The 24503-nt window shown below is 49.6% G+C and overlaps 1 protein-coding gene and 1 pseudogene across 3 annotated transcripts; one reads left to right on the plus strand and one right to left on the minus strand.

The window, feature by feature from the left end:
* Nucleotides 1-628: 628 nt before the first annotated feature.
* On the minus strand, nt 629-2737 carry LOC113620348 (activating signal cointegrator 1 complex subunit 2 pseudogene; annotated as a pseudogene).
* Nucleotides 2738-8350: 5613 nt separating this feature from the next.
* Nucleotides 8351-20426, plus strand: LOC113621042 (DNA dC->dU-editing enzyme APOBEC-3B-like). Of its 3 annotated transcripts, none has more exons than XM_027107688.1 (9): nt 8351-8540; nt 9856-9952; nt 11920-12190; nt 12416-12530; nt 12907-13002; nt 17920-18076; nt 18782-19049; nt 19333-19448; nt 20148-20426. In XM_027107688.1, exons 1-9 carry the CDS (start codon nt 8461-8463, stop codon nt 20235-20237), a joined length of 1290 nt encoding a protein of 429 aa, XP_026963489.1. In that variant the 5' UTR covers nt 8351-8460; the 3' UTR covers nt 20238-20426. The 3 variants fall into 3 exon arrangements, with proteins under 3 accessions (XP_026963489.1, XP_026963488.1, XP_026963490.1); XM_027107687.1 differs by having other exon boundaries at nt 8354-8540; nt 9856-10012; XM_027107689.1 differs by lacking the exon at nt 12907-13002 and having other exon boundaries at nt 8357-8540; nt 9856-10012.
* The last annotated feature ends 4077 nt before the right edge of the window (nt 20427-24503 follow it).

Raw genomic sequence — 24503 nt, forward strand, 5'->3', positions numbered from 1 at the left:
CTAGAGCCCGTGCTCCCCAACAAGAGAAGCCACGGCAGTGAGAAGCCCGCGCACCGCAATGAAGAGTAGCGGCCGCTCACCACAACTAGGGAAAGTCTGCACGCAGCAACAAAGACCCAACGCAGCCAAAATAAATAAATAAATAGATAGATAGATAGATGGATAGATTTGTTAAAAAAAAAAAAAGAAATAGAACATACGCGTTAACCCTAAACCATTAAAGAAATGCAATTATTAGTTAAAATGTCCACATAAACAACCATATCATGTTACCAGCCCAGGAGGTTTTATGCTGAGTTCAATCAACCGTATAAGGATCAGAACTGAAGTTTCTCAAAAATAGGAAAAACGTAAACCTCCTCCAATTGATTTTGGGCAGTTACAATAATCTTGATTTTTTTTTTTTGAAAGGGTCAAAAACTTTATTTGCAGGGCTTTTGTGTGTTTTTTGTTTTTGTTTTTGAATACACAGATTTCCTTGCCGTCCAGGGAGAAAGGGATGTGGTGTCCGGCTGCACGAGGTTTGGGGACTGGCCTTGGGGCTCCAACCCCGTCCCTTGCACCTGCACGCTGGCCGCACGGTTCCTCCGCTGTGGATAAAGGCACTGTGTGTTCTGCAGGAAGGCGCTCACGGCCGGCTGGCAGATGACAAGGCGGCCTTCTCAGGGGCTGCGAAGTTGAGGCTGTCGAGGGGTGGACTTGAACTTGTGGCCTGGCAGGGGGCCAACTGGCGAGGAAGCCCCAGGCTATGGTACCTCAGCCTGGCAGGTCCGGCTGGCCCTGGCGCAGCGGCCTCAGGTTGGAATCCTGCCTTAGCTTCTTTTGCGGTCAGCCATGGCTCTCCGGTTGTGGTTGGCTCGTGTGGCTTGCTGGCTTCTTTCCTCCTGCGCTCCTGTGTTGTCTCCCAGCTCTGCCCGTGGCCCCGGGGGCTGCCAGCCACTGCCGCTGAGCTGTCATGCCGGTACCCCTTCCTGACCAGGAAGGCCACGCACCTGGCTTCTGCTTTTTCCCGCAGCACTGCAGGGTCCTGCACAAGATGGTCGGGCTTGGGGTCCTCGTCCTCCTCTTTGGTTCTCCGCACCTGAGGGGTGGTGAAGGGCCTGCGGCTGCCTTCCTCCTGCCCTTGTGTACCCGGCTCAGGTCCACTGAGTCCTTGCTGAACACATCCAACTCAACATTCTGGGAGATGTTGTGACGAGATGTCAGCAGGGGCGCCGGGTCTGGCTTCACCTGTCTGTCTAGGCCGCGGTCCAGCTGGCCGAGGGCAGGGGCCAGCCGCCCCTCCAGGATGTTGTTGATCACCTGCGCCGCGTCATAGCTGTAGTGCTCCAGGCAGGCCACGATGAAGCCCTCGCCGAGGTCTGGCAGCAGGTCCTTCACCTGGGAGATGAGTGAGTCCAGCTCCACGCCGCACGCGGCGGGGCCTGGAGCAGCCGCTGCCCCCAGGCACTCCTCTTCCTCCGAGTCCTGGGGAAGTGATGACGGTCTGCTGACCGCCTCTGCCGCCTCCACGACCCCGTTAGGATTCTCAGCCACCGGTGGGTCTTTGGCATCGGTGGCTTTCCTTCGGTCCACCCCTTCCCATGCACTCTCGACTGCCTGGAGGTTGTAGGCGGTCCGAGACTCATCCAAGGCTGAGGACTGCTGCAACAGGCTGACGTCATCGGCCACAGGGAAGAGTGCATCAGAGTCTCAGAGAAACCTCTTCTCCTGCAGCAAGGAGCTGAAGATCTGAAGGAACTCTTCAGTGAAGCCCTGAATGTTGTCACAGCTGCTTTCTAGGACTGGGAGAAGGCAGATCTGCTTCAGGAGGATGTGAAAAATCTCCAGTAGCTTCTTCCTGGAATGAGAGAGCCTCTGCCACAGGTCACCTAGCAGCTCGCTATCTTCAAGCCTCCTCTTCTTAATTGCAGACTCCAGTTCGGGAATTGCTATTTCGTAAAAGGAAGCTAGCCTGTAACAGAAGTCGTGTTTCTGGAAGGTCGGGCAAGCCAAAGGGAAGATATCCGGAAAGGCCCAGAGTGTGGTGCAGGTATCACAAAGGTAGAGAACGATGTCCTTTAATTCCAGGAGAGGCACGTCGCTGGGGGTCAGCCGGCCCCTCTCCTCAAGCTTCTGGGGTGTGGCGCAGGCCCCGTCCCCTTGCAAACCACAGTGCTGGAGGATATTGCTGAAGACCTGAAGGATGGTGGGCATGCTTTCATCCAGGTCATTATAGTAACTTGGCTGTTGGATAAAGATGTTTCCTATCATCTTCTGCAGCAGCGGGGAGTTGCCTTTTCCAAAGAGCACGCAGAGGTCCAGGATCTTTGGGATGTCAAACTGGAAGTTGTTGTAGAGGATTTATCCAAAAGCAGAGGGGGAAATGAAGTGATCTTTGGATTCCTTGCGAGTGGACACGTGAAGGAAGGCGAGAAAAACACTTCGGTGGAGGTGCTTCTCCATGTCAACGACCTCAGGGGCTGAGGCCACCCGCTGGTCGAACTTTCGGGGGACACAGTGCAGGTAGGAGTCCAGGCACTTCTGCAGGGTCTCGTCGAAGACAACCTGGCACCAGAATTTATCGTGAGGCAGGGCCAGGAGCCAGTCGAGGTCATTGGCTACGAAGGTGGTGCGTTCCAAGTACTCCTCCACTAGGGTGGGAATGTTGTCTTTAGGGGGCGGTTTGTATAACGCAAGATACCGGTCTGCTTTCTGCTCAGGGTGTTTGTTCACCAAGAAGAGAAGATGAGCTCAGTTTTCTCCTCTGACTACATAAGGGCTGCTTTCTCCGCGGGGTGGTGGTGGTGGTGGTGGTTGTGGTAACAGGAAGAAGGCCGGGCTGCGTCTCAGCTGTTGTCAACCACAGTCCACCCACTTCCAGGTCAGCGCTGGTGAGGTCCTCAGCTTCCCTGTCTTCAGGTCCTTGCGGGTGATCTGGAGTTGGTCCAGGGGCAGAGCTGGCACTGTGCTGCATTGACCCTCCCCGGCGGCTCCACTGCCGGTGCTGTACTGCCGCCGCCGCCGCCATCGTCCACGGTGACAGCTCCCACAGCGCCGGCACTTCCGCGGTCCACAATAATCTTAATTTTAAAACTGAATACAAAGAACATGAGAAAGAAAAATTATAGCCATATTTATTTATAAACATAGATGCAAAAAATCATAATTAAACAGTCAGCAAACAAATATTCAAGCCAAGGAAGCCTTAAAGAATACAGGACTTGTATTTTTTTTTTTTTTTTTGCGGTACGCGGGCCTCTCACTGTTGTGGCCTCTCCTGTTGTGGAGCACAGGCTCCAGACACGCAGGCTCAGCGGCCATGGCTCACGGGCCCAGCAGCTCCGCGGCATGTGGGATCCTACCATACCGGAGCACGAACCCGTGTCCCCTGCATCGGCAGGCAGATTCTCAACCACTGCGCCACCAGGGAAGCCCAGGACTTGTTATTTTTATATCCCTGTCTTAGAAGAATTTTCTTGGGACTTCCCTGGTGGTCCAGTGATTAAGACTCCGCGCTTCCACTGCAGGGCGCGTGGGTTTGATCCCTGGTCAGAGAAATAAGGAGCCCACATGCCGCATGGCAGCAGCCAAAAAAAAAAAAGAATTTTCTTTAAACTGGAAGGACACAGCATGCCCCTTACGACTGCGGCTACTCAGTGCTGTACAGTGGTCCAAGCCAGTGTCCCAGGACCACAATTAGAAATAAGAGCTTCAGGGATTGGAAAAGAACAGAAACTACTAGAAATAGTAAGCAAGTTCTTAGCAAGGTTGGGTTAGATCCAAGTTCAATTTAGAAAAATTAATCGTGTTCCCAGGTACTGGCAACAAACAAAGGTATAAAGGTAGATGAAGTCTACAATATCGCCAAAAAAGTTTACTAGAAATAAACCTGACAAAATGTGTAAGATCTTTATGAAAAAGTATAAGACTTATGGAAAACATCAAAGAAGACCTGTATAAATTGAGGTACATACCATGTTAATGGATGAATGGATTCAATGCCACAAATATGTCTACCCTTCCCCATTGATACTGGGAGTTTTCATGGAACATGAAAAGTTTTGTCCATAAATTCATATGGATCTATAAGGGGTCAATACAATTTCAAGGAGTAAGAAGGCAAGATGGATCTGCATAGCAGATATTAAGAGTACTGGAAAGACATAAGGAGAACAATATGGTAGTCGCACAGGCTTAGACAATGGAGCAGATGAGAGAATTCAGAGACAGCCTAAACACACACACACACATTAAATAAGTTTGCATCATTACACATAGGACAGGAGGACATGGATAGATATTCATTAAATTGTTCTTCTATTGGCTTTCCATATACAAAATTAAAAATTAATTATCTATGTTATATCAAACAAGTACATGGAAAAATGGTTACATTTGAAAACATTAAAAATTAAAACAGCTACACATGGAAAGACTTCATAAACTAAGAGCCTTATCACAGATTGGAAGAGAGTATTTGAGATGTATATAACTGACCAAGGATTACTACGCAGAATATCAAAAAATTCTTATAAAGCAATAAGGAAAGAAAACTTCCTACTAGAAAAATATACAAAGGATGCAGCCAACCATTCTATAAAAGAAGAAAATGGAAGGGACAGAAAAATATGAAAAGACACTTGGGGGACTTCCCTGGTGGTCCAGTGGTTAAGACTCCGAGCTCCCAATGCAGGGGGCCCGGGTTTGATCCCTGGTCAGGGAACTAGATCCCACGTGCATGCCACAACTAAGAGCCCGCATGCTGCAACTAAAAGATCCTGCATGCCACAGCGAAGATCCCGCACGTGGCAGCGAAGATCCCATGTACCGCAACTAAGACCCAGTGCAGCCAAATAAGTAAATAAAGAAATATATTTTAAAAAGAAGAAAAGAAAAGAAAGAAAAGACACTTGGCCTCACTAGAAATCAGGAAAGTATAAAATAAAACCTCAATGAGATAGCTTTTCACATTCCAGAAGGTTGGGAACTGAGAGGTCTCATAATACCAGTATTGGTGAAGATATGGGAAATGGTAACACTTTTTATTTCTCCTGGAGGTGTCTGTTCGCACAAGAGCTTTAGAAAGCAACTTGGCAGTGAGTGCCAAGCATGTCATTTTATTTCCACTAGGAGATCTAGATCCTGCTAAGGGCAGCAACAGCGCAGCTAAAATTACCCACATTCCGGGCCTCCCGTGAGGTAGCAGTGAACACGACTTCTGGAAAGGCATATGCACCAGAGTTTCAGCTCTGGGTGTGAGGCAGCACCTGCGCTACTGAGAGCAGTGATAAATCATCATTGTCCAGGAGGCAACCAAAGGAATCCTGTTGGGCACGGCCTGCTATGGGCTAAAGGTCTGTGCCACCTGTGCACAATGAACATTTGTGTGCAAATTTGTATGTTGAAGGCCTGTTACCAAGTCCAAACTTGTACTGCTCGCCACAGGACATGCCAATAAATTGAGAGATGAGGTGTTGGGGCAAAGAATAGTGACTTTATTTGGAAAGCCAGCAGACCGAGAAGATGGTAGACTAGTGTCCCAAAGAACCATCTTACCCAAGTTAGAATTCAGGCTTCTTTAATACTAAAAGGGGAGGGGGTGTTCTTGCTCTCAAACATTTTTTAGAAATGACAGTCACTGTTTCAGGTTCTAGACTTTAATTTATTATGTAAAACTCACCCCAATTATCTGCATCAAGTGATATGAATACAGGACTGGGTCTACGCAGTGAGGAAGAACTCAAACCCCATTTAGTATTTAGCTTTGAATTTACCTTAGAACCTGAAAAATAATTTCAAACAAGATAATGAAGCCATACCTTGAAGATCTTCCTCAAGAGTCTGGAAATCTATTTCTGTTTCTAATTTCTAAAAAATTATTTGTGATGATCCACTCAAACTGAGGCCAATTACTAGGATGTAAGCACCACATGGTACTCTATTTGTGCCCTCGATGTGTCATGAATCAATGAATGAATGGTACCAAGTTTTTGTACAGCACAGATGGTGTTTGTGGCAGCCATGAGAACGTGCATCTCAGATCTCCAAGCATAATACTGACAGCTCGGACTGCTGCGTTATGAATCCACCACATTTCCTCCAGGCTGCTCCCAGCCACTGACTGAGGAGATGGGGGGTATGGCAGGCCTGTTGCTGTGAGACACGAAACTCCTCTGACAGGTAAGTTTGGCTTGAGGTTTCCCCATTGACCTAGAGAAAATGCTCTAAACTGCACTGCACTCCAACATGCTTTCTATTGAAACTTCCTTGCTTCCCCACTCCCTTACCATCACCAGCTCTCCCCTTTGCTCTGGCTCCCTCCCCATTGTTCCCTTAGAGGTGTTTCCCTCCAAATTCTCTTACACATCTAATCCCTGCTTATTGGAGGATCTTAATACTGTGGTTAAGGGTATGGATTTCAAAGGATTCCCTAGGGCTTCCCTGGTGGTGCAGTGGTTGAGAGTTTGCCTGCCGATGCAGGGGACATGGGTTCGTGCCCCGGTCTGGGAGGATCCCACATGCCTCGGAGTGGCTGGGCCCGTGAGCCATGGCCGCTGAGCCTGCACGTCCGGAGCCTGTGCTCCGCAACGGAAGAGGCCACAACAGTGAGAGGCCCGCGTACTGCAAAAAAAAAAAAAAAAAAAAAAGTATTCCCTAGACAGGACATTGAGAACAAAAGAGAAACAATGAAGTAGGTGCGCAAACACTTAGGATGTAAAGATATAGGATTAGGATCTAGCTCAAGGATGTGAGTGATTACAACTTAAATCTGCTCCTGAAGTGATTGATAACATACATTATTATGTAAATATACACAATGGAATTCTTTTTTTTTTTCAGGTTTTCACTTTTTATTGCACTTACATTTAAATTACCATTAAATACTAAGCATAAGTTAAATAAATAAATAAATAAAAGGGGAGGGGTTGTGGCTGGTCGTTGCAGGAATCTTTTGTTCTTGCAGCTGTCCAGGCAGGTCTGGTCACAATGTTCCCATAAACCTCCAACAAGATAATTGTTATTTTCTGTCCTGCAACTTTTCTTTTTTTTTTTTTCCTCTCACTGTTGTGGCCTCTCCCGTTGCGGAGCACAGCCTCCGGACGTGCAGGCTCAGCAGCCATGGCTCACGGGCCCAGCTGCTCCGCGGCATGTGGGATCTTCCCGGACCGGGGCACAAACCCATGTCCCCTACATCGGCAGGCGGACTCTCAACCACTGCACCACCAGGGAAGCCCCTGTTCTGCAACTTTTTATCTCTATCTGAATGGAAAAGTGTGTCTTTAAAGGTCAGAGGCTAGAGAATGGGCTATCAGCTATATTCCAGGCTCTAGGCAACATTCTTGTGTGTGTGTGTGCGTGTGCATGTGTGTGTGTGTGTGTGTGTGTTTGAAGTAACATTTATTGATTGATTCCGCTTCCCTTTTTTTTTTTTGGCCACACCACAAGGCTTGTGGGAATCTCAGTTCCCTGACCAGGCATTGAACCCGGGCCACAGCAATGGAAGTGCCAAACCCTAATCATTAGATCGCCAGGGAACTCCCTGACTTCCCCTTTCTTTCTTGAGTCCCAATAAAATTTTATTTACAAAAAATCAGGTGGTTAGCCTGGGGCCATAATTTGCCACCCCTGCTCTAAAGAGTGGGACCCAGAGCCTGAATCCATGGGAGATTCTAGGCAACATTCTTGTATAAAGGTGCAGAGCCAGCATGACTAAGCACAGGCAACAGAGCACAAGGGTTAGAGGTAAAGGCATAGATTCAATACGAAGTCAGGTTTGTTCTACTCTGTTGCAGCCCTAACCCCCAGTGTGATGGAATTTGGAGGTGGGGCCTTTGGGTGATGGGGTTTAGATGAGGTCATGAGGATGGGACCCCCATGAGGGGATTAGTGTCCTTATAAAGAGAGCCTTCGTGCAAGCATGCCCTCTCTCTGCCACGCGAAGGCTGAAGGGACTCTTGCCGAGGACCAAGCACAGAAGTAGGAATTCAAAGCACATCTGTCCCCTCACTTCTGGCTGTGCCAGGAGAAAATAAGGAGTCCTGATCCAAGGTCCATACTTCCTCATTGTCTCCATTCATTCAACAGGCGAGTGTAGAGCCAGGTGCAGATTTGGGCTGGGTGCAGGGGTGGGGTGGAGAGGGCTCCAGCCTGCCCCACCCCCAATGGGAGCAAGTCTTTGTCCTGCTCTCTTCCGCCAGGGTCTGTCCCATCCCCCTCTCTCTGGCATCTTTACTTTCTCTTTCCTTTTGCGATAACCTCGGGTCCTGCTGCACAGAGGGGTCCAGCTCCATCAGAGACCGACCTCTGCCAAGAGGGAGGGCCCAGGAGAAGGTGGGTCGGAGCCTAAGGAAGCCAACCACCCCAGGGCCCTCCCACCCCTGGTGCCAAAGCAGGAAGGAGGTGGAGCCTCGGCTGAGACGGCCTGGGAGGTCGCTCTCAGATAAGGGGGTTTTCTACACGAGAGCCCTGGGAGAGGAAATGGAGCCCCAGCACCCGAGACAAAGGGCAGGGATGGGACTAGCCAGCGAAGGAGGCTGCAGCCAGAGGCCCCGGATCAGGTACCGCTGCTGCCTGCTCTGTCCCGCTGGACCCCATCTCCAGCCCTCGCTAGGGCTGCGCCTCTGTCCTTGGCCTGCTTTCCCCCCCCCCCCCGCAGTCCCTGCAGTCCCAGCCTTGTTCCTTTCCCTCTCTGGGCTCCTTCTCTGCAGGGCCCACTCCCATCTGGGGTCTTTGCCCTGTTCTGGGGGTGCCCCCACTATTGTTTCTGAGCTGGCCCCTCCCAAACCTCCACCCAGCTCTGAGGGTCCTCGTGGCCCAGCTCTCAGTCTGAAAGTCTGTCGGGCTAGGCCATCCCCTCCCTGCCTGTGCGGGGCTGCACCCTCTATTGGTCGGAAGTATCTGTGCTCTGTTAACGCTTAGAATTTGGCGAAAGGATGATTGACGCAGCTGGTGACTTTTTTTAAAGCACTCTGATCAGTTTTCTATAGTATTTACACCATCGTAAACACAGTGTGAGAAGAGTTCTCTGAGGCAAGAAGATAAATCATCTCTTCCAAGGATATCTCAACTCTGAGCAGGAAAATAAATGCACACTGTTCACAAACACCCTAGGTGACCACGCTTCACGTTTATAACTGTACCGCTAACAGCTCTAATGGAACTGGAGGAAAGATCAGGAGAAAAGCTCCTATTTTAAAATTAAGTAGGAAAGAAAGCCACACCCAAGACTTCACACAGCTGCAAGGTCACATAATGGAAGAGCTGGAAATGGCCTGGCCTGGTCAGGGGACCCAGCTCTATCACTTACAGCTCTGTGACTTAGGCAGGCTACTTGTCCCCCTCTGCATCCCCGCTTCCTCCTCTATAAAATGGGCATGGCTGCCGCAGCATTTGAGTTCAGATACAGAAAGCACTTGTAACCATAGCCCAAGCCTGTGAATTTAGGTGTTAATCCGACATTAAAACACAAAACAAACATGCGCAAGTGAAAAGTCAGGAAGGAATTGAACTGAAATGTTAAAGCCTCTGATTTTGGAGTGGAGAGGTTTTCGTTACTCTTTTTTATTTTTCTAATGATTTGGGGGATGGGTGGGCAGGAAAACCGGAGTGGAGGTGGCGGGATGTGCTATTGGAAATAGCAGAGCCAGGGCCCCTGTGGGAGAACATCACCCATCCCTGCTGTCCCAGCACCCTCTCCTCTCCCTCTCCCCGAGCCTTCCTGCCTGGAAAGGTGCAGGAAATTCTCAAGGCCCAGGCGGGTTGCTGGGAGGCCCAGCGCCTGGGGCGTCCAGGGGGCTACGCTCTGGAGGGACCAGCCGGGAGTAACTCCAGGGGACGCTCTCTGCATTTTCCCTTTTCTCTCTTTTGCCCCAGACACCCAGTGGAGCGGTTAGATCGCCAAACCTTCTCCTTCCACTTTCACAACCTGAGATTTGCCAGTGGGCGGAACTGCACCTACCTCTGCTACCAGGTGGAAAGACTGAAGCACTGCTCACCTGACTTCTCCGACTGGGGGATCTTTCAAAACTGGGTATGAGCCCCAGGACACTCTCATCGCAGGCGGGAGCTAAGTGTTGACCCAGAAAAGAGGCGCAGCCGAGAGACACAAAAGCATTTATCTGGTGCCTTAGAATTGCAATGCGGGGAGCACAGGTTCAGGTGCAGCCTGCGCTGTGTCCCGCCACAGGGAAAAAAGCCGGGACGGAGGCGGGGGCGGGCATTGGCAAATTGCGGAAGGTTTAGGATGCTTGCACAAGTTGTTTTCCCAATATTATGATTGGGAGATATAATTACAATTGCAATTCATTGGTTTTCAGAGTATATTATGTCAGATACTAGGAAAATCCCTTTTGCAGTGTGTCCAGTTTTTAATCAAGAATGCGGATATGGGGACTTCCCTGGTGGTCCAGTGGTTAAGACTGGGTGCTCCCAATGCAGGGGGCGCTGGGAACTAAGATCCCGCATTTCGCCCGCACCCAGCCCCCACCCACCCAATAAAAAAGAATGCGGATATAGCAGTGACAGGCTCTGTCCTATGCCCTTGCCCAGTGTAATAGTTCAAATCTGGTGCCTGTTTCAAAAATGGGATGAAATTTTAGCCCCCAAATGGTGTCCCTCACGTCAGAGGTGTTACACAGGCTCACATACGCCAGTAGAGGATGTGGAAAAAATGGTAATAAGTCCAACGCCTTTTGGGGGTTCTCAGTGGCGGATGCATCTTCCCACACATTTTCTTAAGTCCTGGAACCGGAGACGCGATGGCGGTTGACTTAATCCCACAAAGCCTTGTTTAGCGAGTCTGCTGGTGGTGGGTCTCTGAGTTTGTCATCGGGCTTGGCGAAATGTCCCCCCACCCACCTGCCCTCCTCCACCCAGAAGGCAGCCTTTTCAGAACCTGTGTGCGGAAGGGGCGGGGAGGGGGTGTGCACTGTAACGGTATTATCCCATCAAAACCTAATCTGAGTCACAGGTGTCATCTCACTCTTTCTAGTACCCAGTGTTCAAAAAGTTAAGAGAAACTGATGAAATTAATATTGACGCTGTGTTAGACAACACAGTCATCCCTAGATATGGGGATGGGGAGGTTGGTTCCAGGACCCCCACGAACACCAAAATCTGAAGATGCTAAACCCCTCATGTAAGATGGCATCGCATTTGTATAGAACCTACCCACATCCTCCCATAGACTTTAGATCATCTCTAGTTTACTTATAATACCTGATACAATGTAAATGCTATGTAAATAGTTGTAAATACAATGTGGATGTTATGTAAGTAGTTGCCAGCCTGGCAAATTCAAGTTTTGCGTTTTGGAACTTTCTGGAATTTTTTTTTTTCCTGAATAATTTCAATAGGTTGAATCTGCAGATGAGCAACTCTCATATACAGAGGACTGACTGTATACCTAATCTATTATTTCAATTAGATGTATTTTCTAATATATAACTAATATAAAACTTCTTCATGAGACAGTTTACATTCTTTTCTCTTCATACGAAGTCACTGAAATGAACTGTGTATTTTTACACTTGCCACACACCTCCCTTCAGACGAGCCGCACCTCACGTGCTCTGTAGACATGTGTGGCTGGTGTTTCTGCCGACGGACAGGGCAGCTCTGTGGGCCTCCCAGCAGACAGCACCTAGGGACCAAGCCTGGACCCCACAGGGCCTGGACCAAAGCAGGCACTCAGGTTACTTGTAGAATGAATGAATGGGAAGATGGATGTTAGAATGAATGGGTGAGTCGATGAATGAGGGAAGTCGATGACTAAAGAAGAAAAGAAGGGAGGGGAGAGATGGAAAGAAGGGATAACTCATGAACAACCTGCCCCTGGGATGCCCACCCCCCTTACCCCTCCTCCCCAGCTCCCTAGCCCAGCCTCACTGCCTGCTCTGGCGGCCAAAAACGCCCCCTTTCCGCCTCCATCTCTCCCAGGTCTATGCCTGCCATGTGGAACTCTGCTTCCTCTCTTGGTTTCGCGCTAAGAAGCTGTCCTCTCACGAGCAGTACCGCATCACCTGGTTCTTATCCTGGAGCCCCTGCTTGTCATGTGCAGAGCAGGTGGTTGCGTTCCTGAAGGAGAACAGGAACGTGAGGCTGAGCATCTTCGCCGCCCGCCTCTACTACTTCTGGAATCCAGATTACCAGCACGGGCTGCGCATACTGCGCCACCAGAGGGCCTGGGTGCGCATCATGTCCTTCCGAGGTGAGAGCAGAGGGGGCTGGGGGCTGGAGGGCGGGGCGGTGGGAGGGATGGGGGCGGACCTAGAAGACCCGCCCGGGAGGGTGAGCGGGCGGAGAACCTGGGAAACGCGGCAGGACTGAGGGCACACGGCAGGGAGGGGGCAGGAGGGGGCAGGGCACAGGATGGTCAGCCGAGAAAGGCCTCCCAGGGCCCGGACCTGATGGCTTTCTCTCCTCTTTATCTCAGACTTTAAATACTGTTGGAAAAACTTTGTGTACAATCAGGGAATGCCCTTCAAGCCTTGGAAGAAACTGCGTAAAAATTATCAGTTCCTGGTGGCAAAGCTTCATGAAATTCTCGGGTGAGGGCTTCCTTAGCCTTCCTCCCCCCACCTCCTCCTTATCTCCGAATACCTTCCACCTCCCTTCTCAGCCTCCTCTCCTCCCTGGCCCCAGAGGGCCACTGCCCTTGGGCTGCCCCTGCCCTCCCTCAGCTCCTCTCTCCTTTCTTCCCCCAGCGTCTCCCCCTACGCCCCCGTGAGATCTCCCTCTCCCCCAGCGAGGGAGCCCCACCTCCTCCCATCTCACACATTGACCAAACCTTGTTATTAAACTGAACATAAATGGGCATGAATATGTATAAGTGTGAAAATGAGATTTGAGAAACATCCTTGAAGACAGACTTGACTTATCAGAGAACGAGGCTCCTTGATGGGAATGATGGCATTCATTTGCTAGGATATCCGCAACGAAACGCCACAGACTGGGTGACTTAACAACAGGTGTTTACTTTCTCACGGATATGGAGGCTAGAAGTCCAAGATCAAGGAGTCGGTAGGTTGGGCTTCTCCTGCACCCTTCCTCCTGGGCTGCAGACAGCTGCCTTCTCGCTCTATCCTCAGATGGTCTTTCTTCTGTGCATGACCCCTGGGGAGCCCCTGGTGTCCCTCTGTGTGTCCCAATTTCCTCTTCTCATAAGGACATCAGTCAGATTGGACTAAGGGTCACCCTAAGAGCTTCCTCTAACACAGTCACCTCTTTAAAGGCCCTATCTCAAGTATAGTCACGTTCTGAGAAACTGGAGGTTGGGATTTCAGCATATGGATTTGCAGGGACACGGTTCAGCCCATACGATGGCCAAAGGCTTTTTTGAGCTGAGCAGGTGCAGTGAGAGCAGGATCCTTGTCCTGTGTGTCTCTCTCTGGGTTATGCCCCCTTGACCCTGACTCCTCTGCTTCCATTCCAGACCTCGGTGTCCCTAGAACCCCACCGCCACCCCACCTTCACTTTGTCATCATCACACTCTGTCCTCACTCTGCTCATCCCTCATCCCATTCCCAGATTGCTGCCAGAGACGAAGCTCTGGGGGTGGTGACGGAGAATGAGCAAAAGGAAGAAAAAAGAATGGTTATGTTTACATTTAAATACGTTTTTAGAAAAAAAAAAGTAGCATTGGGGATGTGAGGATTGAGATTATTAGAGCTTTTTCAAAAAGCGGAATAGAAAGTGGAAGGACTGCCAAGAGTCAGGTCAGAGGCCACAGCTCAGTTGCTCGAGGTAGATCAGGAAGCGAGCGTCTGGCCCTTTGTCCACAGAGCCAGCTGCCACGTGAACGCACCGGGGAGGAACTCAGTGGAGGTTCCAGAAAGGGTGGCCGGGATTGTGGCAGGGCCAAAAGGGAGTAAGAGCCTGGTGAGGTGGGATTCTGGGCAGGCAGATGCAGAGGAAGGAACAGCAAGGGGGAAGCTGTTGGTTTGGAATCTGTCCTTAAAGTCCTCGTGGAGAAGGTCTGGGGTCCCACTGATCTTGGCCGTCTGGGTGGGAATTGTCAGTGGCAGCAGACACCTGTCTCTTTATTCTCCCTTCCTGTTTGCACTGCTGCCTGGAGGTCTTAGGCAGAATCCAGGGTGTCTCTGGTTGCTTCGGCTCTTCTGCCTTGATGCTCTCCCTGTCGGTGTTTCCTTCAAGGAGGGAGGCACAGAGGGACATGGTTGGGGATGGCATACCTCCTGCTTGTCTCGGGCATTAAAACGGGCCCCAGTGGCCAGCTTAAAATGTCCCTCTCCTGGCACACCTGCATTTTGGTCCATCTCAGGTAGCTCACAGGAATCTCCAAGCTGGGGCTGTAGGATTGCTGTCATTAGGGAAAGGCCAGCAAAGGGTTTCAACCTTCTTGTCCATCTTTCCTGCCTCTCAGGCCAGGGGTGACTTAGCTCTCTGAGTTTGACCAACACTTCAGTGTACAAATCTGATCACTCTTTGGATTTCCCTGGTGGTCCAGTGGTTAAGACTCCATGCTTCCAGTACAGGGGGCACAGGTTCAATCCCCGGTTGGGCAAGCTCTGCGTGCCACGTGCTGTGGCAAAAAAAAAAAAAAAAAATCTGGTCACTCTTCCCAGAAGGATCCAGCTCATTCTAGAATCTTTTGTTGGCTGTGGCCCTGGGCATTAGGACAGATGGGGGTGAAGGGGACACCATTCCTGTGGATCCTCTAACCTCCTGCCCAAGCTCTTGTTACCCCCGAGGCCGTACCAGGGCCTGTGGGGCAGAAGGTGGTGTGTGCAGGGCGGGCAGCGGGGAGCAGTGGGATGACAAGCTGGGAAAAGTTAATTTGGGAATCACATTTGTGTGCAGTTTGGACTGGAGGTGGCCATGACTGCTCTAAGACCTCCTCACTAGGTTTCAACTTTCCCCAGAGCTGTTTTCTCATCTGGAGGTCTTGGTGGCCACGTGACAAAGTAAGCAGATAGCTTACCCCTTCTCTTGTGCTCCCTCCCCCACTCCTTTTCATGGAACAATGGGGAAGCAAGGGGAGGGAACCAGGCTAGGCTTCCTGGACAGCTTTCCAGTTCTGCCATTTATTTGCTGTGTGACCTCAAGAGAGTGTCTTAACCTCTCTGTGCTGGGACCACATCTAAAATGTCAGGATAATGCTCCTCCCCACTTGATGCTACTGGGGAGCTGGGGGTAGCAGACGGTGCACAGGATCTGCTCAGCACAGGACTGGAGATGAAGATCTGTAGTACTGACCCCCAGCCCTCATTTTCCATCCTACCCAGAGTCTTGTCAGGGTACTGAATAAAAGCTAAGTGCCAAGTAGGAGTAGGATGGAGAGGGCTCCCGCCTACCCCTCCCCCAGTGGGGGCAGGCCTTTGTCCTGCTCTCTTCCGCCAGGGTCTGTCCCATCCCCCTCTCTCTGGCATCTTTACTTTCTCTTTCCCTTTGCAATAACCTCGGGTCCTGCTGCACAGAGGGGTCCGGCTGCATCAGAGACCGACCTCTGCCAAGAGAGAGGGCCCAGGAGAAGGTGGGTCGGAGCCTAAGGAAGCAAACCACCCCAGGGCCCTCCCACCCCTGGTGCCAAAGCAGGAAGGAGGTGGAGCCTCGGCTGAGACGGCCTGGGAGGTCGCTCTCACATAGGGGGCTGTCCTAAAAAAGGGGTCCTGGGAGAGGAAATCGAGGCAGAGTGCCTATGACAAAGGGCTGGGCTTGGACAAGCCTTCCTAGGCCAGGAGACTGCATCTGGACTCCTGGGATCAGGTAAGTCCAGAGCCCAGGAGGAGGAAAGAGGATGGGTCTGAGAGACAAAAACCACCCTGGGCCTCCCACCCCGGCTTACCCAGACAGGAAGGGCATCTGCCGCTCCGAGAGCTGTAGGGGAACGCTCTCAGATAAGGGACTTTCACAAGGCCAAGCGCAGCCTTGTGACAGGCAGGTGGGACCAGAGATCCCAGTGCCCAGGGCAAGCTGGGACATGTCTGCCGAGGAGGCTGGAGCCCGGCTGCAGGGGCCAGGTGGGGCTGCTGGTCCTCCTCGCTGCCTCGGGCTCCGCGCCCAGCCCTGGGTTCTCTCCCTCTCTGGCTCCTTCTCTTGCCTCAGGCCTCCCAGCCCTACCTCTGCCACAGCCTGTCTCTCTGTGTCCCTGGCCATATCCCAGAGGCATGGCCACTGGGTCTTCCTAAAGCTCTCCGTGCACCCTCAGTCCTAGACTTTAGGTTCAAGGATGAGCGAAACAACGTTTGGAGTCAGCTATAAAAGCGTTTTTGTAAATTTTATGTTAAAGGTACAATTTTGCAGAGAATATTCTCATTTCTCCTCTGTGGAGGGAAAACTCTCCAAGACAAGAAGATAACTCGTTTCCTGTGAAGACACTACCAAGTATAAAAAATTCAATTGGTCTTTAAGTACTTCTTACAAGTTGTTTCTATCGTACCTACAGTTTTAGCTATTCAAGGGCAAGGTGCAACATTTGTGCTATGAAGATAAGTCCTCTTGTCTCAGATGTGAAATATCTCAGCCTTGAGTGTCTGGCTTTCCCCAGGACTGGGGAGTTTCTCAGAACATGGGAACTTCAGGGCTAAAATCAGGAAGACTCCGGGCAGACGGGGCAGTGGTTGTCTCAGGTGTGCTATGAATGGGGTTTCCCTTCTAATCCTTACCCTGAGGGCGGCCAGTTGCCCTCATGGGGAGTATGAACTTCAGGCGAGGTCATTGGCCAGTAATCGAAGGCCACAGTCCAGAGATGGTCTCTTCAGCAATCGTTACCCAAATCCATCTAAAGTTTTACTAATTAACACAAGGGACGTCAGAGATAGGTTTCCACTGATGAAGTTTGTGGCTTTGTTAATTAGCATAACATATCGGAAATGGTTTTTCGTTGGTGGAACTGGTGGTGTTTCAGTGAGTTGGCTGGAAATATGGCGAGACTCCTCTGGCCTTGCAGGAACAAAGTATTGTGTCCCGTGGTCTGGGCCGTGAGGGCACTCTTGGCTTGATTCCTGTGTCCAGATGCCAATTCTGAGGCTCTGAGGTCATCTGAGTCTGACTTGGTGGTCAACCAAGTGACATCACCTTGGGTGGAGTGTCCAGGAGGGCAATGGGCTGGGGCCGTGAAGCTCCCAAGCTCGTTCAGACTGGCATCTGCTTGGGCATGGGTGTCTGCGTGCAGTGCGGCGCCGGCCAGAGGGAGCCTTCATGCGCCTCTCTGGGGCCCGGCAGGAAGGCCCCTGGTTACATCCACCTACTGCTGTCCGTGCAGAGCCAACAGAACTTATTGAAAAGAACCTGGTGGTTCTGCATCCCCACATGGGCTGGGCCACTTTGCAGTATAACATTAAATGAAAAAGAAAGCAAGATACAAAATGGAATACTCTATAGAGTACAGTCATAATTAGGGGGAGAAAAAGCTAGGTGAGCCCTTCGGCCAAAAGGCTCTGTCACAACACTACCTTGGTGACAACAGTTTTTCCTGTTCACATGCCTCTGTGCTCTTTGTACAGTCAAAATTATGATACACACACCTCGGCCAAGAGCACAGTGTTAAAGGAAGTTCTTTAACTTCCATCCCCCTCCCCACTCCCCAAAGAGAAGGGTCCTGACGTTAGGTACGGGGTTGAGGTGCTTGTGGGACCTTAACAGAGGGGTCTGGGACTCCAGACAAAGATGTGAGAGACGAGGAAGGACATGCCGTGTCCAATTCTCGGGGTGGGGGCACCCCCACTCAGCCCAGGAGTCCTGCCTGCAGTGGCCTCTAGCATGGGCTGGAGGGGTGGTGATGTGTGAGGGGGGAGAGCTCGCCCTCTTCCCTCTCCCTCCCAGTACTCCTGGCCAACAGAGAAGGAAGAGACCCTCCCTTACCTCCCCTTAGGGGCCTAGGTGAGCCCAAGGAACTGGGTTCAGAATGTGACAGAGCCTTGGGTGACACCAGAAAACACTCTCTGCATCTTTGGTTTTCTCCTTCCTGTTGCACAGAAACACAATGAATCTGCTAAAAACAAATATATTCAGACAACAGTTTGGCAACCAGCCCCGGGTCCCACAGCCCTGCTACCGGAGGAAGACCTATTTGTGCTACCAGCTGAAGCAGCTCGATGGCTTCACGCTTGACAAAGGCTGCTTCCAAAACAAGGTGCCACGTGGGTTCCCTGGGCACAGGGCAAGCAGGGGCAACCGCACCAGGCAGGGAAGCAGAATCTGAGTGACCCCGCTTCCCTGCAGCTCTCCACATTCTTTCCCATCCGCGGGCCACCACACAAGCCCTTCCCGCCAGCAGAATGTACCTCCTAACCCCTCTTTGAGAAGTTGATGTTTCCTCACCCTCCAAGAGCTCAGCTCAGTCACCACTCCGGGGAAGCCAAGCGCTCTTCCAAGGACTGAGCACCTAACCTCACCTACAAGATCTCCATCACACTTCTGCCTTTCTGCCATCTTCCTATCTGTCCCGTCCCCTCTCCCTCCCTCCCTGACCTCCCTGGTACCCTCAGGTTCAAACGTCTCCAGACAACCTCCTGGACATGTCCAAAAGCCAGGTCACAGAGTATTCAGGACTGCCCTGGAGGTGTCTGTTACAACCCGTCTCCTCTGGGCACTGGGACCCTGATCTGATTCCAATGAAGTTACAGGTGCTTGGGGAGTGTGGAATTAATGGATGAGTGAGTGAGTGAAGGAATGAATAATTGAAGGAAAGAAGGAGGTTCTTTCCTTGTGCTATAGGCAGTTCACATACTGGAAAGTTCACAGGACAGAGGCCCTCGTCCCGAGCTTCACCCTCGGTGTGCGACCTCTGGCCTCTGCCTTCTAACCAACCCTTCCGTCTCTCTGAGAACCTCTCCAGAAACAGCGACATGCAGAAATTCGCTTTATTGACAAGATCACCTCGCTGAATCTCGACCCAAACCAGCGCTACAAAATCATCTGCTATGTCACGTGGAGCCCTTGCCCTGCCTGTGCCGGGGAACTGGTTGATTTCATCAACGGTCAGGACAACCTGAGCCTGCAGATCTTTGCCTCCCGCCTGTACTTCCACTGGATAAAGGTGTTTCAGAGGGGGCTGCAGCAGCTACAGGCAGCCCAGGTCTCAGTGGCTGTCATGACCCGCTCAGGTAGGAAGAGAGACAGAGCTGTCGGTGGATGGGAGGATCTGCAGTTCCAAGAGCGAAAGCCACTGAGTGGGAGTGGGGGAGAGGGGAGGCTGGACAGGAAGGATGGCGGCCCAGCTGAGACCCAAGGTGTGATACCACCTGAAGGGGAAATTCCAGGGACAGACTAATTCCAGGGAGAGGAAGAGAAGGAAGGGGAAAGGAAGGAGGGACGGTGGCCCTGCTGGTGCAAGCTTGCTGCTCCCCTGCCCTTGGGGCCTGACTCAGTTTCCCTCTCTCGTCTCAGAGTTTGAAGACTGCTGGGAAGAATTTGTGGATAACCAGGGGATGCCCTTCGAGTCCTGGGATAAGCTGGAGCAATACAGTGAGAGCATAAGCCGTCGGCTCCAGAGGATCCTGTCGGTGAGAAGCTCTCCCCGCTGCAGGCCCCTGGCCTCTCCACACCCCGCCGACCCCCTTCCCAGCTTCAGCCCCACTTCTGTCTGTCAATCCTCTCCTTGCTCTCTCCCCACTGCCCCCCACTGCTTTCTCTTTTCTCATGACACCCCCTTTAGGTCCCCTCTTCCAGGGGCTCCCAGTTCCTTCCTTCTCTCTCTCTTCATAGACTTTTTTTAAAATACATTTTATTTTACTTATTTATTTTTGGCTGCGTTGGGTCTTTGTTGCTGCGCGCGGGCTTTCTCTAGTTGCGGCGAGCAGGGGCTACTCTTTGTTGCGGTGCGCGGGCTTCTCATTGCGGTGGCTTCTCTTGTTGCGGAGCACGGGCTCTCGGCGCGCGGGCTCAGTAGTTGTGGCTCACAGGCTCTAGAGCGCAGGCTCAGTAGTTGTGGCGCACGGGCTTAGTTGCTCCATGGCATGTGGGATCGTCCCGGACCAGGGCTCACACCCGTGTCCCCTGCATTGGCAGGAGGATTCTCAACCTCTGCACCATCAGGGAAGCCCCTCTTCATAGACTCTTGTTAGCTTTCTGTTTCTCTTAAGGCATCCCTGGCCTGCCTTGATCCAGTTCTTTTCTTGTCCCGGCATTTTCAGCCTCGCCTCTGTTCCCCTTCCTCCCTCAGTTTCCTGCCAACCGAAGCTTTCTCATTTCTCTCTCAATAGCCCCCGAATTGGAATAATTTAGAGGATTCCTTCAGAGACTTGAGACTTGGATCCCCATCCCCTTCGTCGTTAAGAAGTGACTCAAGATGACAGGTCCTGGGGCATCTCACTGCTTCATAAACTGCTGGCTCTTAGGAGCAAGGAGCAAGCCCCACGGTCACCCCTGACCCTCGCCCAAGTCCAGAGACCTTTCTTTCCTCTTTCATTCTTCTTTTTTCCTTTCTTTTCTAAGTGGGTAAATATTTTTATAATTGAAAAAATAAAGATAATTTGAAAGTCTGTAAAACTTGGGTTACTTTCTGAAAGGAGAATCAGGTTTTTCCTTCATAAAAAGATGAGTATAAAGAACTTTCATACTACAGCACTAAGGAAAAATTTACTTGAGAATTCCTAGTATAGGGACATCCCTGGTGGCGCAGTGGTTAAAAATCCACCTGCCAATGCAGGCGACACGGGTTCAAGCCCTGGTCCGGGAAGGTCCCACATGCCGCGGAGCAACTAAGCCCGTGCGCCACAACTACTGAGCCTGTGCTCTAGAGCCCGTGAGCCACAACTACTGAGCCTGCGTGCCATAACTAATGAAGCCCACACACCTTGAGTCTGTGCCCTGCAATAAGAGAAGCCACTTCAGTGAGAAGCCACTGCAATGAGAAGCCCGCACACCACAACGAAGAGTAGCCCCCACTCGCCACAACCAGAGAAAGCCCGCATGCAGCGACTACTAAAGCCCACGTGCCTAGAGCCCGTGCTCTGCAGCAAGAGAAGCCACCAAAATGAGAAGCACGCGCGCTGCAACAAACAGTATCCCCTGCTGGCGGCAACTAGAGAAAGCCTGCGCACAACGAAGACCCAACACAACCAGAAATACATTAAAAAATTTTATAAAAAAATAAAATAAAATAAAAATGGGCAAAAAAAATGAATAGACATTTTTCCGAAGAGGAAATGCAGATGGCCAACAGGCACATGAAAAGATGCTCAACATCGCTAATCATCAGGGAAATGAAAATCAAAACCACAATGAGATATCACCTCACACCTATCAGAATGGCTAGTATCAAAAAACACAAATAACAAACGTTAGCGATGGTGTGGAGAAAAGGGAACCCTTCTACCCTGTTGGTGGGAATGTAAATTGGTGCAGCCACTGTGGAAAAGAGCACGGAAGTTTCCCAAGAAACTAAAAATAGAACTATCATATGACCCAACAATACCACTCCTGGGTATATATCTGGAAAAAAACAAGAACACTAATTTGAAAAGATACATGCATTCCAATGTTCATAGTAGTGTTATTTACAATTGCCAAGATATGGAAGCGACCTAAGTGTCCATCAACAGATGAATGGATAAAGAAGATGTGGTACATATATACAAAGGAATATTACTCAGCCCTAAAAAGGAACAAAATTTTGTCTTTTGCAGCAACATGGATGGACTTAGAGGACATTATGCTAAGTGAAATAAGTGAGACAAAACAAATACTGTATGATATCACTTATATGTGGAATGTAAAAAATACAACAAACTAGTGAATAAAACAAAAAAGAGGGCTTCCCTGGTGGCACAGTGGTTGAAAGTCCGCCTGCCGATGCAGGGCACATGGGTTTGTGCCCCGGTCTGGGAAGATCCTACATGCGGCGGAGCGGCTGGGCCCGTGAGCCATGGCCGCTGAGCCTGCGCATCCGGAGCCTGTGCTCCGCAACGGGAGAGGCCACAACAGTGAGAGGCCCGCATACCGCAAAAAAAAAAAAAAAGAAGCAGACTCACAGTTATAGAAACAAACTAGTGGTTACCAGTGGGGAGAGGGAAGCGGGGAGGGGCAATATAGGGGTGGGGGAGTGGGAGGTGTAAGAGAGGCTCCAGGATGTATTGTCAACACGGGGAATAGAGCCAATATTTTGTAATAACTGTAAATGGAAAGTAACTTTTTTTTTTTTTTTTTTGCGGTACGCGGGCCTCTCACTGTTGTGGCCGCTCCCGTTGCGGAGCACAGGCTCCGGACGCGCAGGCTCAGCGGAGATGGCTCACGGGCCCAGCCGCTCTGCGGCATGTGGGATCTTCCCGGACTGGGGCACGAACCCGTGTCCCCTGCACGGCAAGCGGACTCTTAACCACTGCACCACCAGGGAAGCCCTGGGAAGTAACCTTTAAAAATTGTATTAAAAATAAATTTTTTAAAAAACCCATGTGTTCATATCAATAGATGCTGAACAGAACTTCATAGAATTCAGCCGTCATTAAAATGCTAAGTAAAATAGAAATTAAAAATGCTCAAGTGTATGAAATGATTTTTATAGAAAAGCAATAAATATAATTATAATGGCAAAATATTAAAATCATTTCAGTTAAATTGGGACCATGTCACCATTTACTCCTCACTGTCTTGGAGTTCTAAGGAATGGAATAAGACAAGGAAATTCCAGAAATTGTGTAAACATTGGAAAAGAAGATACAAACTTTCTCCTGTTATTGTTGATGATTTTATACCTTCCAAACCCGAGACTTGAATTTGAAAGGGAAAGAAAAAAGAGAAAAGACGCAGGGTAAACAAGAGGGCTGAAGTCAGAATTAATGTATAAAAGCTTTTCCTCTATATTAACAACAATTACCTAAAAATGGAAAAGGGGGAAATATTACACTTAAAAAAGCAATAAGAAGTATTAAATCCAATCAACATACAAAAATCAGTTGCATTTCTTTACACCAATAATGAACAATCCGAGAAGGAAATTAAGAAAGCAATCCCATTCACAACAGAATCAAAAAGGATAAAATACTTAGGAGTTAACCAAGAAAGCCAAAGACCGCTCCATGGACAACTACAAAACACTGCTGAAAAAAATTAAAGAAGACACGGACAAGTGGAAAGACATCTCATGTTCATGGATTCGAAAAGTTAATATTGTTAAAACATCCATACTACCCAAAATGATCTACAGATTCAATGTGATCAGTTCAAAATCTCAAAGTCATTTTTTGCAGAAATAGGAAAAAACATCCTAAAAGTTCATATGGAATTTCAAGGGATCCCAAATTGCCATGCAAACTCAGAACATGCATAAATTCTGGAAAAGATACAAAGTGTCAGAAGTTAAAATCTGTATGACAGGGACTTCCCTGGTGGCGCAGTGGTTAAGATTCCACGCTCCCAACGCAGGGTCCTGGGTTCGCTCCCTGGTCAGGGAACTAGATCCCATGTGCAAGCCACAACTAAGAGTTCGAATGCCACAACTAAGGACCCCGCCTGCTGCAACCAAGACCTGATGCAACCAAATAAATAGGTAAATAAATATTAAAAAAAAAAAAAAAAAGGAATTCCCTGAAAGTCCAGTGGTTAGGATTCAGCCCCGTCACTGTCAGGGGAACTAAGATCTCGCAAGCTGTGTGCCGTGGCATAAATTAATTAATTAATTAAATGGATAAAAAGTTAAAAAAAAAATCTCTATGACAAAGAGAAACTTAACAGTTTCTGATGCCATAAATAAATATTTATTATTGTTAAAAAAGACTTGGCCTAACACTCAAAGATTTCAGTTTAAATCTCCTTAGTTTGTGCATCTCAATAAAGAATCAATCATTACATTATTCAGATCCTACAACCTTGATTGTTCTGAAATATTTTATCTGTGAATGTTTGGCCGGTTATTTAAGACATCTGAAGGGTTCAAAAAATCAATCATACTAGATCTGTAATTGCCATTTAAGTTTTAAGGGACTGTAGCTAGTCACATTTATAATTATGTTTAAATGCTTGAGGAAAACTGATTTTCAGAGCTGTATTATTTTTACAAGTTGTGTAATAAACAGAGTACCAATACTAATGAGTATTCCCCTGCAAGCACAAAACACTCCTGGATATTAAAGAAACTATCAAAAATTTATTAAAATTAAGATTGCCTGGAAGTAACTGAAATCCAACCAGGGGCTTAAACCAGACAGAAGCAGGGCCTCTGAGGATGGCCGTGCAGTTTGTTCATCTCACCACTCCAGAGTCTTCCGTTCATGTCCTGTGCCCTGTGAACAGCACTCCCTGGGCTTGTGCAATATGGCAGCCCTGGATGGAAGCTTATCGCAAACAGAGAAGTCCAGATAGAAGCTGCAGAGCTCAGAAAATGGGCCCACAGCCGTTCAGGACCTGGGCTGATTCCAGCTTTCTGCTGTCATCCTCAGGATGTGCTGGACCTCGGTCCTTGTGGTCCAGAACATAGCCCCATCATAACATCTGTGTTCTGTAGCTGGATGGGGGGAGAGGGGAAGAAAGGTCAAAGGACCAAACCAGCTGTCTCTTAGGAGGGGTCCCAGAAGCTGCTATACGGCATTTATTTTCACATCCCACTGAGCAGGACTTAGTCA

The sequence above is a fragment of the Aethalodelphis obliquidens genome, unplaced genomic scaffold (assembly GCF_003676395.1).
Source record: "Aethalodelphis obliquidens isolate GAN/ISIS:26980383/991018 unplaced genomic scaffold, ASM367639v1 scaffold8, whole genome shotgun sequence".
In the NCBI taxonomy this organism is placed as follows: domain Eukaryota; kingdom Metazoa; phylum Chordata; class Mammalia; order Artiodactyla; family Delphinidae; genus Aethalodelphis; species Aethalodelphis obliquidens.

Bases quoted from the DNA above. Each gene is read 5' to 3' on its own strand.
- LOC113621042 (XM_027107687.1), top strand. From the start codon at position 8,461: ATGGAGCCCCAGCACCCGAGACAAAGGGCAGGGATGGGACTAGCCAGC. The intron at 13,003-17,919 runs GTAGGTTGGGCT...CCTGTTGCACAG, and splicing joins AGTCCAAGATCAAGGAGTCG to AAACACAATGAATCTGCTAA. The intron at 18,077-18,781 runs GTGCCACGTGGG...GAACCTCTCCAG, and splicing joins AAGGCTGCTTCCAAAACAAG to AAACAGCGACATGCAGAAAT.